The sequence below is a fragment of the Gymnoscopelus microlampas genome (assembly GCF_963454915.1).
Source record: "Gymnoscopelus microlampas genome assembly, chromosome: 22".
NCBI classification, from domain to species: domain Eukaryota; kingdom Metazoa; phylum Chordata; class Actinopteri; order Myctophiformes; family Myctophidae; genus Gymnoscopelus; species Gymnoscopelus microlampas.
Window position 1 is genome coordinate 7,685,717 of NC_139959.1, and position 15,730 is coordinate 7,701,446.

The 15,730-nt window shown below is 40.5% G+C and overlaps 1 protein-coding gene across 1 annotated transcript; it reads left to right on the forward strand.

The window, feature by feature from the left end:
• Positions 1-12,465: 12,465 nt before the first annotated feature.
• Positions 12,466-15,488, forward strand: en2a (engrailed homeobox 2a; the record flags this gene model as incomplete). Its single annotated transcript, XM_084048435.1, has 2 exons — positions 12,466-12,952; positions 15,115-15,488. The coding sequence occupies 2 exons, from the start codon at positions 12,466-12,468 to the stop codon at positions 15,486-15,488; spliced, it is 861 nt and encodes a 286-aa protein (XP_083904561.1).
• Between the last annotated feature and the right edge of the window lie 242 nt (positions 15,489-15,730).

Consider the following 15,730-nt stretch of genomic DNA (forward strand, 5'->3'; position numbering starts at 1 on the left):
GACAGACAGACAGACAGACAGACAGACAAGTACAGTAAGTCTAAGTGTTATTTGAACTCAGCGTCACTGTATTTTGACACTGTTCATATAGAGAAAGAGTGAGATATGTATTTTCCTATTTCAATTTGATAACTTTATAATGGAAAACATCTATTTGTTAATGAACCTGATCCCTTGAACATTTCACATAACAACTCCCCTTCAATCACACCTGCTTATTTAAAGTCCACCATGTTAGATATTTGTCATATTATTATGATCCTGTGTCTATTGTAGGTGACCTTTGACACGATCTAAATGTCTCAATTGAAGAGCAGGGAGACAAAATACAACCACCCCAATTGTATAAGTTATATTGTATTAACATACTCTACCATACAGATTGGACAAAATTCAATTGTATTCATTAATACAAAAGTTACATAGTGAGGCTTTAAGGTCCTTATGGACCCTTATGGTTAATCTTTACACTTTCAGAGTTAGCACTCAGGATTTAGCAGTGTGTGGTGGTATTGTACAAACTTTCTAAACCACAAACAAATCATGAATCCATTACACAGCATCAGAGCAGCATCCTTCTCCACATACATCAGCCCAATTTGGACCGTGCAACGGTGTCACATGAAAAAAGGTCAGCTAAGTGGATAGAGTGTGAAGCAAATCATTGCACTTTCATTTCTCTGCCAAAAGGTCTTCAGTGGCACTAATGTCCTGCTCTCTGTGATACATAATGAAAGTGTGTGTGTGCGCGCGCGTGTGTGTCTGGTTTGGGTCTACTGAGTCTTCATTACACCAGAGCTCCGTCCACTCTTGTCCTCTCCCATTCCCTCTCCCAGGGCCAGCCAGGAATAATGAATGGATGCCATGGGGGTCGGAGCGAGTGGGTCAGAAATGGACTCCATTTTAGCTCAAATTACCTCTCAGAAATCCCTTTCAAATTGCAGTCTTTGGATGTTCTATGCCTTCTCTCCATATCCTTGTCAGGGTGTGAACTGATCCATTCAGACTGTTTCTTCATTTGCTCATTCAGTGATTTAAGCAGATCTGCTGTTGGCTTTTTGGTGGTCAGTGTGCCCAATGCTGCCCATTGCTCAAGTGTAACTCGTAAACAAGGCAGCTGTGGAGCCAGCCTAATTTAACAGCAGGTTATTCCATGTCCATGTGTTAATGCCCTAGAACGTGCCAGGGACAGATCCTGATAAGATTTTGCCTGAGTGTCCAAATTATTAAGTTTTCAAGTCAGAAAATAAGACGAGTAATGAAATGTAACTTGTGGCAATGTTAACAGCAACCCTCATTGTGAAATTAAACTATCTCTCATTTGGAGATCTTTTTAATGACTGCCGCAACTCCCTGCCTGGAACCGCTTTTGAGAAACCCCTGCAGTATACTGTGAGAAACAATCATGACATTTAATTCATCAAAATAAAAATAAAAATAAAAACATGCATACACACACATTGAACAATTACAATTAAGGCATTTAGCAGGTGCAGTGCCATTTCAGTCTAGTGCCATGCAAGTAGCATGGGTCAAAGAGGCTGATACAAAATGATGATGATGATGATGATGATGATGATAACAACAATAATAATAGATTGAAAAAAATATAAATATATATATATACATGGTTGATATATTTTACTTAACAGAGTAAAGACAGCAGCTGAGCTTACTGAGCTGGACACAATGACAGCATAAACCTGCAGGTGATGGCACACATTATGCATCCTATCCAAACAAATCCTTTCCAACTGAAATTAAACACACCCAGCACATTTTACAGTCCGGATTTAGGCTCTGTAAAGGCGACCAGGGTTATAATAACCAAATAAAGGTTAATGGAATAAATCAAGTCGTGGCTCGTGCCTTTGCCACGCGTAATCCACCCTCTGAGGCAAAACAACAAAATTATGCATCCTGTTTTAAAATATATGCCAAAGTTTAGATGATTAGGTGATTAATGCATGCAGTAGGCGGCCTAGCCAAAGGTTTAAATCAAATCATAGGTCTGTTTCTGCGTTCGTTTCGAATCTTGCATTTCTGTTTCTGCTTTTCTTCATTTTTTTTCCCTACAGAAATAGAATGTGACGCATTATATTCTCCATCAAAAATCTCCAGTGTCTACGTGCCAATAATTTTCTGGTATTAGAATGACTCCCATTTAAGACCTGGTACTATAGGGCTAGACAAGGGAAGAACTGCACAGGCGTGTTAGTAAAGAATTGCCAATGTTTAATACGGTAATAATATAGCCCAAATAGCCCAAATCCTGCAGTCAAAAATAGGCCCAGCCCTGGCGCTTATCTCTTGCCTCTTTGTACTTTAGAATCTGACTCAGGGAGCTATGCTCAAGAATTCCAGAAGGCCAATATCGTAAAAATGGCAAATAACAAATATCTTGAATCGTATTGGATCCAAAGGTCTATTTGTTGCTAAACAGTCGAAAACAAACCTTGCCACCTGTTGACCTTGCTGCTACAGTAGGCTACACAATAGTTGCCTCCCTGTAGGCTACAGCTAATTACAACGGCAGAATTTGTCTGCTATAACATGTGAACTTCTAACGAAGGTGGCCTACCAGCCTATAGCACCACCGTATCCACAAACTAACGGCTGTAACTAACAAACAAACAAACAAACAAACCCACAGCGCCTGATCGATGGCCTAAGAGCCAATTGAAGCATTTCACAAATCATGAGTGTGCTTTAATGAGCTTTGATGTGCATCAAAGTCACCAAGTGGGCTTTTATTAGCCCACATTAGTCGATAGTAGCTATAGCCTATTAACATTATCAAACCTCTCCGGCGGCCGGTGACCCGTTCAACTTGGTGACCCTGAAGTTGTCCGGTGTGCCTCTATGGTAACCATGGATGCTTCTCAGGGTCACATACCCAACCTCATGCACCTGTCCGAGGCTCCGTGCTCATTTATGAGGGGACAGCACAAGTGGAGAGAGACAGGTGGAAAGCACTTGCCACACGAGAGAAAATGCTAAGCATCCCATGAGAGACTTCTCTTCCTGGAAGAGTTATATGTTCATTCATTATATGAGTCATTCGATTTCAATTTAGGCATGGGTGTTTTATCTTTAAGGTAGGCCTACAGTGTTGCATTAATTTACTGATTTCAGAATATAGGTCAAAGTAATTAATTTAGTGAAACTTTCCAATATACTTCAAAATTAGAATAGGCTACATTATCGTTATAATGACGCAAGTGCGCAAGAAACACTAGCACAAGTTTTCTAGATCAGGCTTTTGCTTGGGGCGGGTTTGGGGGGGGGGGGGGGGGCAGTCAGTGAAGGTTTCCACATTTGAGAAACAATTTAGGTCCAGCTTGCAACTTTAATAATAGGTGATGGGGGGTCGGTCATATAAGTAGTTATTCGACCCCTCTTCTTGTGTGGCATCAGGTCTTCTCCCATTTAACTTGCCGAAATAGTGCATGGAATCTCATGAAAGCGCATGTGCCACGGAGCACCTTTCACCCGGTCCACCTGAATTGTTTTTACCCCCAGCGGCGGATATGTCGGGAATTTGTCACTTAGGCCCATCAGGCTAATGACTTATGTAGGAGGCCGGCCGGCTCAGATGACATTTTGACGCACAAGTGACTTTCCGAGTTCGACCGCGTCGGCATAATGGAGACGGTATGTTCCCCAACGCTGCAGAGTTGGGAACATGCACGCCTGTTGCTTCCCAGTGAAGATATAGCGTTTATAGCTACCAGTACCTTAACACAGTGGCTCTCAACCTTTTCAGGCTGCGATCCCCAAAAAGAATAATATTTGAACTGGGACCCCCCAACATAATCATATTTGAACTGGGGACCCCCCACCCGGACAAGCACTTGGAATTAGGAGTTGCATTAGGCTACATTTACTGTTTGACTCTGTTCCACAGATTGTGAAAATATAGCTAATCATCACTGTCATCTGGGGACCCCCGCCCCAAAAAAATCATGTGGCGACCCACCTGGGAGTTCCGTCCCACAGGTTGAGAACCACTGCCTTAATACATTTTGACTTTACATTGCTGTCTTTTTTTGTATCCCGACGGGGTCTATAGCCTATTTAGGAGCTGATTTCCAGTGCCAGTTATTCATAAATGTGCCCCCCTCCTATGGTATTTGTTCTGTATGACTGGGAATCTAAACCCATTAACCATACGGAAATAGGCACCACGTGCATGCATTCATTCTTTACTGTGACAAGTAAGACGTCGTGACACGTGAAAGGTCTGCCTGACCAGCTGGACAACCTGTGCGCCCTTTGCTGTTCATTACATGAATAGGTGTATGTATAGGCTATAGGCCTGGATAAGCTGCTGGGATGTTAACAGTGTATAGCAGGGGTCTTCAACGTTTTTTTAAGACCAAGGACCCCTTAGCTGAGAGAGAGATGACGCAGGGACCCCCACTTCATTGTTTACAATTGTGCTGCAGATTAAACTTTTTCATATATTTCATATAGATACCTTCATTGACTATCATCAGTGTTGTGTAAATTTAGTTTTTTTTTGTTCATTTCAGACATTTAAGCACTTAAACCTTAAATTATTAGTGCTTGATTCGCTCCTCTTTCCCCCCTACACCAAACCTCTAAGTGGCTTTGTGAGTTTGTAGATCTGGTATTTTCGGCTAATGTTCCCCTCAGAATAGGGATGCTAGGGTTCAAGTGGTTAATGCAAAAATAAACATCTTATCACACACAGATTTGGCGGACCCCCTATAGTAGCTCTGAGGACCCCGGACCCCCTGCTGAAGACCCCTGAATAGTCTATATATGTAAAGGGTTCAAGGCTCAACACCATGCACGCACTGATCCTGTATAAAATAAGTTGTGCATTTATGTATTTTTTCAAAACGAAAATTAAAGGCAATCCATCCGTTCATGTAACTTTTAGTATTGGAAATCAGAGTGAATTCATAATGTTTGTTTAGTGACAAACATAAGGAACCAACCAGAAATAATTCCACTCCTTTGTGTGTGTGTGGTAATTGTCCGATGTAATAAGATCATTATAGGCTAATGAAATGTATGACATTTTAAACGATTTCGCTACTGATGTGGAGTAGGGATGCATATAGACTTAGCGGTAGGCAGTATGGATGTCCTATATAGGAGCAGGAACTTTATAAGAATCAAACCAGTTCCCTTTGCCAATGTTTGCCAATTCTCGCTCTTTTATCTAAAATTGTATTCAGGTTTCACAGGCATTAGACGGATGTGGATTGAAAAATTGACGTGGATTATTTTGCCATAGATTTAAAGTGTGAGAAGAAATTGAATACTTATATGATCTAATATGCCTAATTGTCTCAAAAGGAACCTTTCTGAGAAGAAAGGAGTATAAGGTTGAGACCCCTGTTTAAAAAAATATAAAACACCTACACCATGACACAAAATTATTATTATTATTATTAGGCTATTATTAAATCATTTTACGGTTAACTGCATGATCGTAAAGCCTACTTTATGACATTGGAATTGTGGGTGGATCCTAAGTAGAGCAAACCATGGAGCTAAACTTTGCCAGCAAAACTTTTTTCCTATTAAATATTACCTACAGGCTAAATCTAAAAGTAGAAAGTGCTCGGAACATTCTCAAACCGAACGGATGATGTGGTTATTTTCTAAATAAAACGTAATAAAGCTACACGTAGAAAACGTTCAGACGTTCATCGTTAATTACCCACAAACAGCCACACTGTAACCTTAAACAAAAACAAGGCTATCCGTATGAATTCTTCAAAACAATGTGATGCTGATTATCTTATGATTATCTTATATGCCTGTTCTGTATGATACTGATCTGCTAAGGGGAGGACATGCCTATAGGTTATATTAGTCCTTATATTAACAGTTGAAAAAGTGTTTGCTGATAAGTTGATAGCTCAAAGCTGCTTTCAAAAGTTGTATCGGCCTTAATTGTGTTGGGGGGTAAACTCCATATAGGACCTATGCAACTGAAGAACAATTCCAATTCAAATGAGACTTATCTTCGCCAGACCGATCAGACGGATTAGGGTTATTAAAACCAATAACGCAACCCAGCACAACCAAATTGTGTCACACAGTATAGGCTACACTAAATGCCAAGCTTTTTTTCTGCCAACAAAAACTCTGCACCTTGATTTATATCATGCTATAGTAGTAGTCTAGTATAATGCGTTTGTTTCAGTATATTGCTTTTAGAGTCACATCTCAACTCTTCGACATAACACTGAGGTCAGAGGAAAGCATCCCCCCCACCCCCCATATCAACGCCATGCACTGAGTCTGGACTAAAGGGGCAGCTTCCAAACAATGGCACAAAAGCACAAAAAAAAATTATACAAAAATCATCAAATGTCTCCAGACGTTCTTTTTTCGCGTTTTTCAAAAGCACAGGAAGCTGGCTGGATTTTGTCCGAAGATGTTATGTGACCCATTCATTTGGGGGGGGGGGGGGTGACCGGAGGTGGGGGGTGAGTGGGGCACATCTGCAGCATGCAGTCCCACAGCCCTATGATCTGTGAGCTGGCACAGACAGATCACGGCGTCCATTCACAAATCCTTCTCTCTCTGCATGCGCGTCACCTTTTGTAGTAGCGGCTCATTCCACGGTGCTGAGTCCTCGTGACGTCTGAGACAATCCTACCGAGGAAATAGCTACAGAAGGAAAAGGAAAAATAGGTTAAGACAGGGGTCTTCAACGTTTTCCAGGCCAAAGGACCCCTTTAGCTGAGAGAAAGAATTGTGTTGCAGATTCAACTTTATAGATTTCATAGCTTACTTGTGTACGTTGTGTTGGATTCATGTTAATGTGCACTTTCAGACAGTTAACCACTTAAACCCTCAATGCTTCGAAAACTTGTAGGCTACTTGGTCTGCTCTTTTTTCCCCTCTACACCAAACCTCTTTGTCGAAAATAGCAGATCTTGTCTGCCAGGCGTTGTAGGCTTGGAGATCTGCTATTTTTTGGCTAATGTTCCCATCAGAATAGGGATTTGGCGGCCCCCCTTGTAGTAACTCTGAGTGAGGAGTGAGGATCCCCTAGGGGTCTCGGACCCCCTGTTGAAGACCCCTGGTTTCAAGGACGTGCACATGCGCAATACAGCGCTTTTTACGCGTTTTTATATAGTAACAGCAGGAAGATGCAAGGTCTATATGCTATATTATGCAGTGTTGTTGGAGGCCAGTCGAACCATAGGCATGGATAACATTTTAAAATGTAGGCTACGAAGTTAGGGTGATGCAGATTTTGCAAATGAAAAAAAATATATTGTATTTATTTAATTATTTCCAAAATGCATGTAGATTGAACGATGGATTCCTTTTTTTAAGTACATGAATTCAAGCAAAACGGACAAAATGGCGTGCCAGACATGCCAAATACCTCACTTTTTACCCTTCAACTTGACAGACTTGCGTAATTGATAGGCCTAAATAATTCCTGAAAAACACATTCATATACACATTTTACAGTTGTTAATTTCAAATAATAGTACATTTCTTCAACTGCTAAAGTTCATAATTATGACATAAGTTTTAAAATAGGCGACTAATTTAATACAAATATGGATGATTCGGGGATTGTGTGTTAGTAAATAACGAATCGTTATTAGACGAATCCTAAAATCTTGGCTGATAAATGTCTGGCAACTGTTTGGAGGTGCAGACTTAGGGACACATACAATTGTTAATAACCAGTTTATTACAAAAAAAAGAAGAAGAAAAACGCCCTCTTCATTTAATAGGTGTAGGCCTGAACATGACCGCACGAACTCCAATAGGTTCAGTCACTAGAAAAGTCATTATTTTGGATGTTTGAATCCATATGTTGGGCGTAGGGTTGCAAGCGCGAAATGCATGGGCAAGAGGTCGCTTTAAAAACAAATTCGACGTACCAATCCATATTCTGGCAAAAGACGAGGCACGTGAAAGCTTCTCTTCTCTACACCGGTTCTTTTCAGGCTGTGACCGCCCAAAATAATCATATTTGAAATGGGGGGCCCCCCAGATAAATATTATGAAAATAGCAGATCTACAAGCTTGTAGATGGGCTATTTTCAAATGTTTTGACTCTTTATTACATTATTTAACATTTTGGCCAATGTTTGACCATATTTTTTAGTATAGTTTGTTGATTACTTTTGATGCTGTAATGTTTAGGTATTAAAAAGGTCTTAATAGTCCTAAATTGTTACTTCACTGTCACCTGGGGACCCTCCCCAAAATCATGTGGGGACCGACAGGTTGTGAACCACTGCTCTACACCAAGGAGAGTTCTGACGTCATATGCATTGAATCATATAACATATTGTGAATGCATGTCTTTTCAGCAGTGAGCCAATCCAGAGAGCTATAGACATTTGCTGTATAACCTCATAGGCAAGTTTCCTTACAGGCTACATGGCTAATAAAAGGTCAATAAGTCAAGATAGAATAGCCTACAAATGTTAAAATTATATATATATATATATATATATATATATATATATATATATATATATATATATATATATATGTGTGTGTGTGTGTGTGTGTGTGTGTGTGTGTGTGTGTGTGTGTGTGTGTGTGTGTGTGTGTGTGTGTGTGTGTGTGCACGCGCGCGCGTGCGGCCGGCGTATAGATAGATAGATAGATAGATAGATAGATAGATAGATAGATAGATAGATAGATAGATAGATAGATAGATAGATAGATAGATAGATAGATAGATAGATAGATTTTTAGATAGACAATTTCGCAGGAACTAAATATTATCCTATATTATATAAAATACAGAACCACGTTAACCTTAATAGGACAGAACAAGTTAACTGCAGTAGTAGTAGACATTTCCATGTACAATTTAACAAGCAAGAGTTAGCAACTTCCCTATATATGCAACATTGCAAAGTGTGCCAAAGTGCTCGACTAATGAAAAATGAACACACAAACTATAATCAAACATCGGCCATTTACTGTTTTTACACAGCTGCGTAAAAGAAGCATCTCCAATATGAGTGGACAATACTAAATATGAGCCCATGAACGCGACATGTAGCTCCAAGCCACTGGTTCCCAAACACTGGTTCGGGACCCATTTGTGGGTCGCGGACACCTTTTTATGGGTCGCGAGTAAATATATATTTTTTGTAATTTTCTAAAATTACTATTTCAAAACATGAATGGAAAAAAAATAGAGAAAAACAAGGAAAATCTAAAAACATTTTTCAAAAGAATATGAAAGAAAGAAAGAAACTTTTAAGGAGTAGCACAGCACAGCACAGGCATACAGTGCCGGCACTGTGAGCTTGTCCATCTGCTATTTTCACTATGGGTCCCGGGCAAACGTCTAATTTCTCGTTTGGGTCTTGAGCTAAAAGGTTTGGGAACCACTGCTCTAAAGCTATATGGATATCCATATAGGCTCTGATTATTAAAAAAAACAAAAAAAAAAACGGTGTCATTTCCTCCAGACTTGCCTATGTTGCTGTGGCTCACTGTGCAGAGCGGAGGGAGGTGAGAGGCCAAGCCCAGGCGGTAGAGCGGCCTGTCTGGGTTACTATTGTCTGCTGCCTATAATCTGGGCATCCCCTCACCAGTGAGAAACAAACCCAGCGTGAGAGTGGCCTGTCTAATTACTTTCACTTCAACAGTCGATGCATGGGGATGGAAAGGTATAGTGAAATTAAACCAAAAGATGTGCGCCGATTGTAGGAAATGACTAATGCTCTATAATATACCTTTGTTTTGTATGATAAGCAGAGCTGTTTGTAACCGTTTTAGACAAAACATATATACGAGTATATATATATATATATAAGTATAAAAATAGTCTGCGCAATGATGTCGCTTCATAATCGGTTTGCAGTTTGTTTGAATATTAGGTCTAATAAGTTGGTAATAGTGAAAGGTTAAACATAGGCCTATAACTGTATACATATATATATATATATATATATATATATATATATATATATATATATATATATATATATATATATATATATATATATATATATATATATATATATTTGCAGCACAATAACGTGCCCAGGCAGACGAGGCAGTCGGGAAAGTGTGGTCTTATTTGGATTTCCTAGTGCAAAAGTGTTGTTTTGAGCAGCAGCATATTTACGCAAACCTAATTTTCACGGTATCCACCCACCCAACACTCCTGTGTTATCCCACACCAGCTTCACAACAGGCAGGCCGGATAAAACATCACAAATTAGCCTAATGATGGCAATTAAGTAGGCTATAGGTAGGCTATAGAAGATGGAATATCAGTTTACACAGAGAAAATAAACAATGAAAACAACTGTTATCAGCCTATATACCAACCTTTAGCAACATTCATAACACAAAACAGACATATGATATACGAAATAACTGACTTCGTCAATGAATTGCTCACAGATGATTCTCACTCACTCTTGGCCTGGTTTAATTCCTTGATGCCATTTTGCATTCATGCTGCTGCCCGGCCGATCGAAGAGGAAAGAGTTAACAATAATAGGCTACTGCACAGAGAAAGCACAGAGAAATACAGACTTGGTGTTGGTCAGCAGAAGTTGCTCAAAGTTTTGTCTTTGGCGGGACTCAGTTTCCTGAGCAGCCCTGCTGCTCCAAACAGTTTGTTTGCATCACTGATTTCCTTTAAAGGGATATGGACCCAATTCTTGTTAGACCGCAGCGTCACGACAGGCAATCAAGAGATTCCCTTCCTTATCCACTTGAACGCCGGCATCCCTGTTCTGGGGGGAACGTTTGCCACAAATAGCCGATATACAAGCTCACAACAAGGCAAAAAAATAACCGATCTACAAGCTCACAAGGCCTGCTTGTAGATCGACTATTTTTTGGCAAAGAGATTTGGTACAGATCGAAAAAGAACACACCAAGTACAACTCATGTCCGTTTATAATATGCACCCCTGGAACATTTGAAGTCATAATGAGAAGACTCATAACTCGTTACAGCATTTCATATGCACAAATCTCAATTAAGCCTTTTTTTTTTTAAAGAACAGACTATCATTGATGCGCCAGATAGGCCGTCCAACAAATTGCATTGGGGAACTAGGCTACATCTTGTTGTTAAATGGAATTATTGTGATCACAATCGGGGTATAGCCTCATTCAGTCAACAATGTAAAGGTTGCATGTAACCTTAACCTTGATTAAGGTGCACATGTGAGTAAACCTTGTACATGATATAATGACCTGCAGGACTATAGTGGCAGATTGTTCATTTATTATTATACCATATCTACTTTATCCTGGCATACACACACACACACACACACACACACACACACACACACACACACACACACACACACACACACACACACACACACACACACACACACACACACACACACACACACACACACACACACACACACACACACACACACACACACACACTATCCTGGCACACACACACACACACACACACACACACACACACACACACATATACATATATATATATATATATATATATATATATATATATATATATATATATATATATATATATATATATATATATTTGTCAACAGCAGACACCAATGAATAGAGGTTTGTGCTATAGATATAGGCAGTAGCCTATATATATAATCAATTGTGTGTGTGTGTGTGTGTGTGTGTGTGTGTGTGTGTGTGTGTGTGTGTGTGTGTGTGTGTGTGTGCGTGCGTGCGTGCGTGCGTGCGTGCGTGCGTGCATGTATATATATATATATATACACTGTACATACACATACATATAGTGTGTGTGTGTGTGTGTGTGTGTGTGTGTGTGTGTGTGTGTGTGTGTGTGTGTGTGTGTGTGTGTGTGTGTGTGTGTGTGTGTGTGTGTGTGTGTGAGAGAATGAGTCCACAGTCCAGAAACGGGGCTTACGGTTAGGCATTCTCTCTCAGCGATGTATTTCAGGGACTCTTTCCCTTTAGTAAGGCGAGGCAGAGCGTTTGTCGATAGCGCTCGAGTCACTGTCACGTGGTTACGTTTCGCCAGCATCATTGGTCAAAGGCACGTGTCTGGGATCGCGGTGGCGACGTCACTCGGGGGCTCGTATTGAAAATAAGAACAAAACTCCAGAGTGAGAGTATTTCAGGATCAGTTAGAAGCCTCTCTTTATTTACCCTTAGTTTAGTTTAGCCACTGTTATTGATCACAGTGCAAACGGATAGCCCTAAATTGGATGCGCAAATGAAAAATGGTGTATTGCTCTATTTGACACCATGCAGATATAGCCAAGATTTGGTGGGAATATATGACAAAAAAACAATGTTTTTCTCAAAGGACACTGCTGCAAGGGTTCGCATGGTGTCCAATGCACTCAGCAGTATTTGAGTTTTTTTCCCCCATTTATTTTTTTAAAACTCGTACATATTATTTTTTATTTTTAAGTTCGTTTCCTTTAAAGTTCTTCGCGAATTTTATTGCAGGAGGGGAGCGATAAAGGGGTTAAAGTGAATCAGTATGGAAGAAAATGATCCCAGCATCAGAGACGTGGAGCGGCAGGAGTCAGCGGATGAGTCCATCAACAGAGACATCCTTCTTCCCCTTTTGCAAGCACCTGGAAACCTGCAGCAGATCCCCCATCGAGTCACCAATTTCTTCATCGATAACATTTTACGACCGGACTTCGGCCGGAAAAAAGATGCAAGCCACGAGGAGAACGGTAGTTTGTCGGCGTCCGGAGAGAATCACAGCCCCGCGGCACCTCGGACGGAGCCGGTGGGCAGCACGGAGGGAACCTCCACCCCGCATGCGGTCACCGCCGCGAAGAAGCCAGCATCACCACCCAGCCAAGACTCCCTGAAACCCCGCGGGGAGAACGGAGATCAGTGCCTAAGTTCAGACTCAGACAGTTCCCAAGCCAGCACCAACCCATCATCAGCCAAACCGCCTATGCTCTGGCCAGCGTGGGTGTACTGCACCAGATACTCGGACAGGCCTTCGTCAGGTAGGTTTTTAGACCATGCATGCATACTATTTCTTATAGGGAGCCTTATCCTGAAATAGCCCGTAACACTGACCCAGAATGCCTTGACCGAGTTCGCAGAGTAGAGCAGCGCGAGACGTGTTGCACTTGCTCAACGCCGACAATATTAATGGCACAAAAAAAATGTTTGTTTGATTGATTGAATACTTTATTTAGCAGTTTGCAAAAAAAAAAGCACAGAAAAAAAGTACAGTTCTATACAAAGGGATGCTAAATAGGATTAAACTCAAGAAAGCTCTATGGCTTGTTTCCATTGGGGTCCTGTGTGTTAAATTAATCGAAAATACACATTTCGTTGATGGGGTTTTGCCAAAAGTATGATTTTAATTGCTAAAGTGCAAAGCGCAAAGTGTATGACAGACTGCGAACAGAAAACATATTTTAGTCTTTGTATGTCAAACATGATACAGGAGTAGCTATAGCACCAGCCTAACAAACAGGCCGTACTTTTGGGAGATGTGTATAGCTACAATAGTTTTGAGCTATCGGTATAACAGCACTTTACAATTGTGAGTTTAATGTTGGCTACATTGTGTGCGACATCATCTCCTCAAATTGTTTTATTTACAAATATAGGCCTACATGCAGGGGAAACAAATGTGATCAAGTTTAAAGAAAGGATTCATCATACATCTTTCCGACAAAGTTATTAATAAATAGGCAGGCTACTTGCATGGCTATGGGTCCGAGCATTGTCGCACACATTAATATCCTGGTTGAACGGTCACGCGGAGAACTGTTAAACATGTCAAATAATATTTGGTGTTGACGGTTTCTTATCTATTTTCCGAAAGAGCCTATTCTTGAAGCGGTATAGTTTTGTTTGGGATTAATTAAATATGCATCTGATTTGACAATGGAGGGCCCCATATGTCATAGTGTTGTTTGTGGGCCTTTAATATTTAGCTGCCGTGTGAGAACAGCTCGTGCGTTCACATATCACATCTTTATTTTAGATAAAATATACAACCATTTATTTTGTGCAAGCGGTACAATGTTATGCTTGTGTTTTAAATAGATTGTTTTGAATGTAGCCTATATCCATAGTACGGTATGTTCTCATGCATTATGCAACACGCCAGAACATTTATGGCTACTCGTAGGCAGTTTCTGGCAACAAATGTGCTGATGTATAGGAATAATCGCTTACATGGTTTATCTCTCAAATCTACATATCTACATATCTTTATGCATTTCCAGATATTTTGCGTTGAAATAACAAATGCATGGAGTGGAAGGTCCACCTTTACCAAATCGCAATTGGCTCGGCCTCGGTGTGGATGGAAAATGAATGTATAATTGCCCACTGATCAAATTCAATTCATTTTTTTAACCCATCTGAGTGACTATATATACAACAAATTCTTGTTGTATATAAAGGCTATGTAAACTCACTGGTAGCCTACCAACTTTATAGCTGGCAAAAACACTTCTTAAGCTGTCAACAATAGTTGCATTGATGCAAGCTAATCTGCAAATAAGGGTTAATATTGTCTAGTAGACGTATGCATTTGAGTGTGACAGAAAGGGAAGGGGAGGGGGGGGGGAGAGAGAGAGAGAGAGAGAGAGAGAGAGAGAGAATGTGAGAGAGAATGTGAGAGAGGGGGGACTCGGGGAGAGAGAGAGATAGAAGAGGGAGTCATGACTCGTATTGTCTTCATTCTTGCAGTGGACGTGAAAATGTTTCACAAACATTCTTCTTTTTCCATTTGTTCACTATTGGAACGATATATCAAATCAAGCCATGACATTTTGGCTAACCCGTGATGCCTGATTTAATAGCTTGTAAGTCAATGGGAAAATGTTATAACCACTGGATGTTATTTTAGGTTAAGAGATAGCTAAGAGATAGCTACCTTAGCTGAAGGGTGTCCTATTTTTCATTTTTTTTGGTTATGCGTTTGTTTGTTTGATTGATTGATTGATTGATTGATTGCTTGATTGAACGAACACTTTATTAACAGTTTGCAAAAAAAACACAGAAAGTACAGTTCTATAGAAAAGGATGCTAGAAGGATTAAACCCAAGAAAGCACTATGGCTTGTTTCCATTGGGGTCCTGATATTCAATTCATCGAAATATTAATTGGTGCTGAAAAATTGTGTGTTTTTCTCAAAACACAGGGCCAAGATCTCGAAAACCAAAGAAGAAATCAGCCAGCAGCAGCAGCAGCAGCAGCAACAACAACAACAACAACAACAACAACAACAACAACAACAAGGAGGACAAGCGACCACGGACGGCCTTCACAGCAGAGCAGCTCCAGAGACTTAAAACCGAGTTCCAGACGAACCGCTACTTGACGGAGCAGCGGCGGCAGAGCCTGGCTCAAGAACTCGGCCTTAACGAATCTCAGATCAAGATCTGGTTCCAGAACAAGCGGGCCAAGATCAAGAAGGCCAGCGGCACTAAGAACACACTGGCCTTGCACCTGATGGCACAGGGACTATACAATCACGCCACCACGTCGAAAGACGACAAATCAGACAGCGATTGAGTTCGACGACAAGGAGACAAATCTTATCAAGCCTACAATGCAATAATTTCATTGAAAAAAAGGGCCAGTGTATAGAGGGTAACAGGGTAGGTGGGCACCAAGGAAGAGTGGGCACCTCGGTGTTAAAATGGCATTTTTTTTCTCAAAATGTAAAAAAATTAAATATTCGGAAAATGTTTTTAAGTTAAGTAAAGTATACATGATTAGAACATGCTTAAACATTCGACAATTAAGGTCTAATA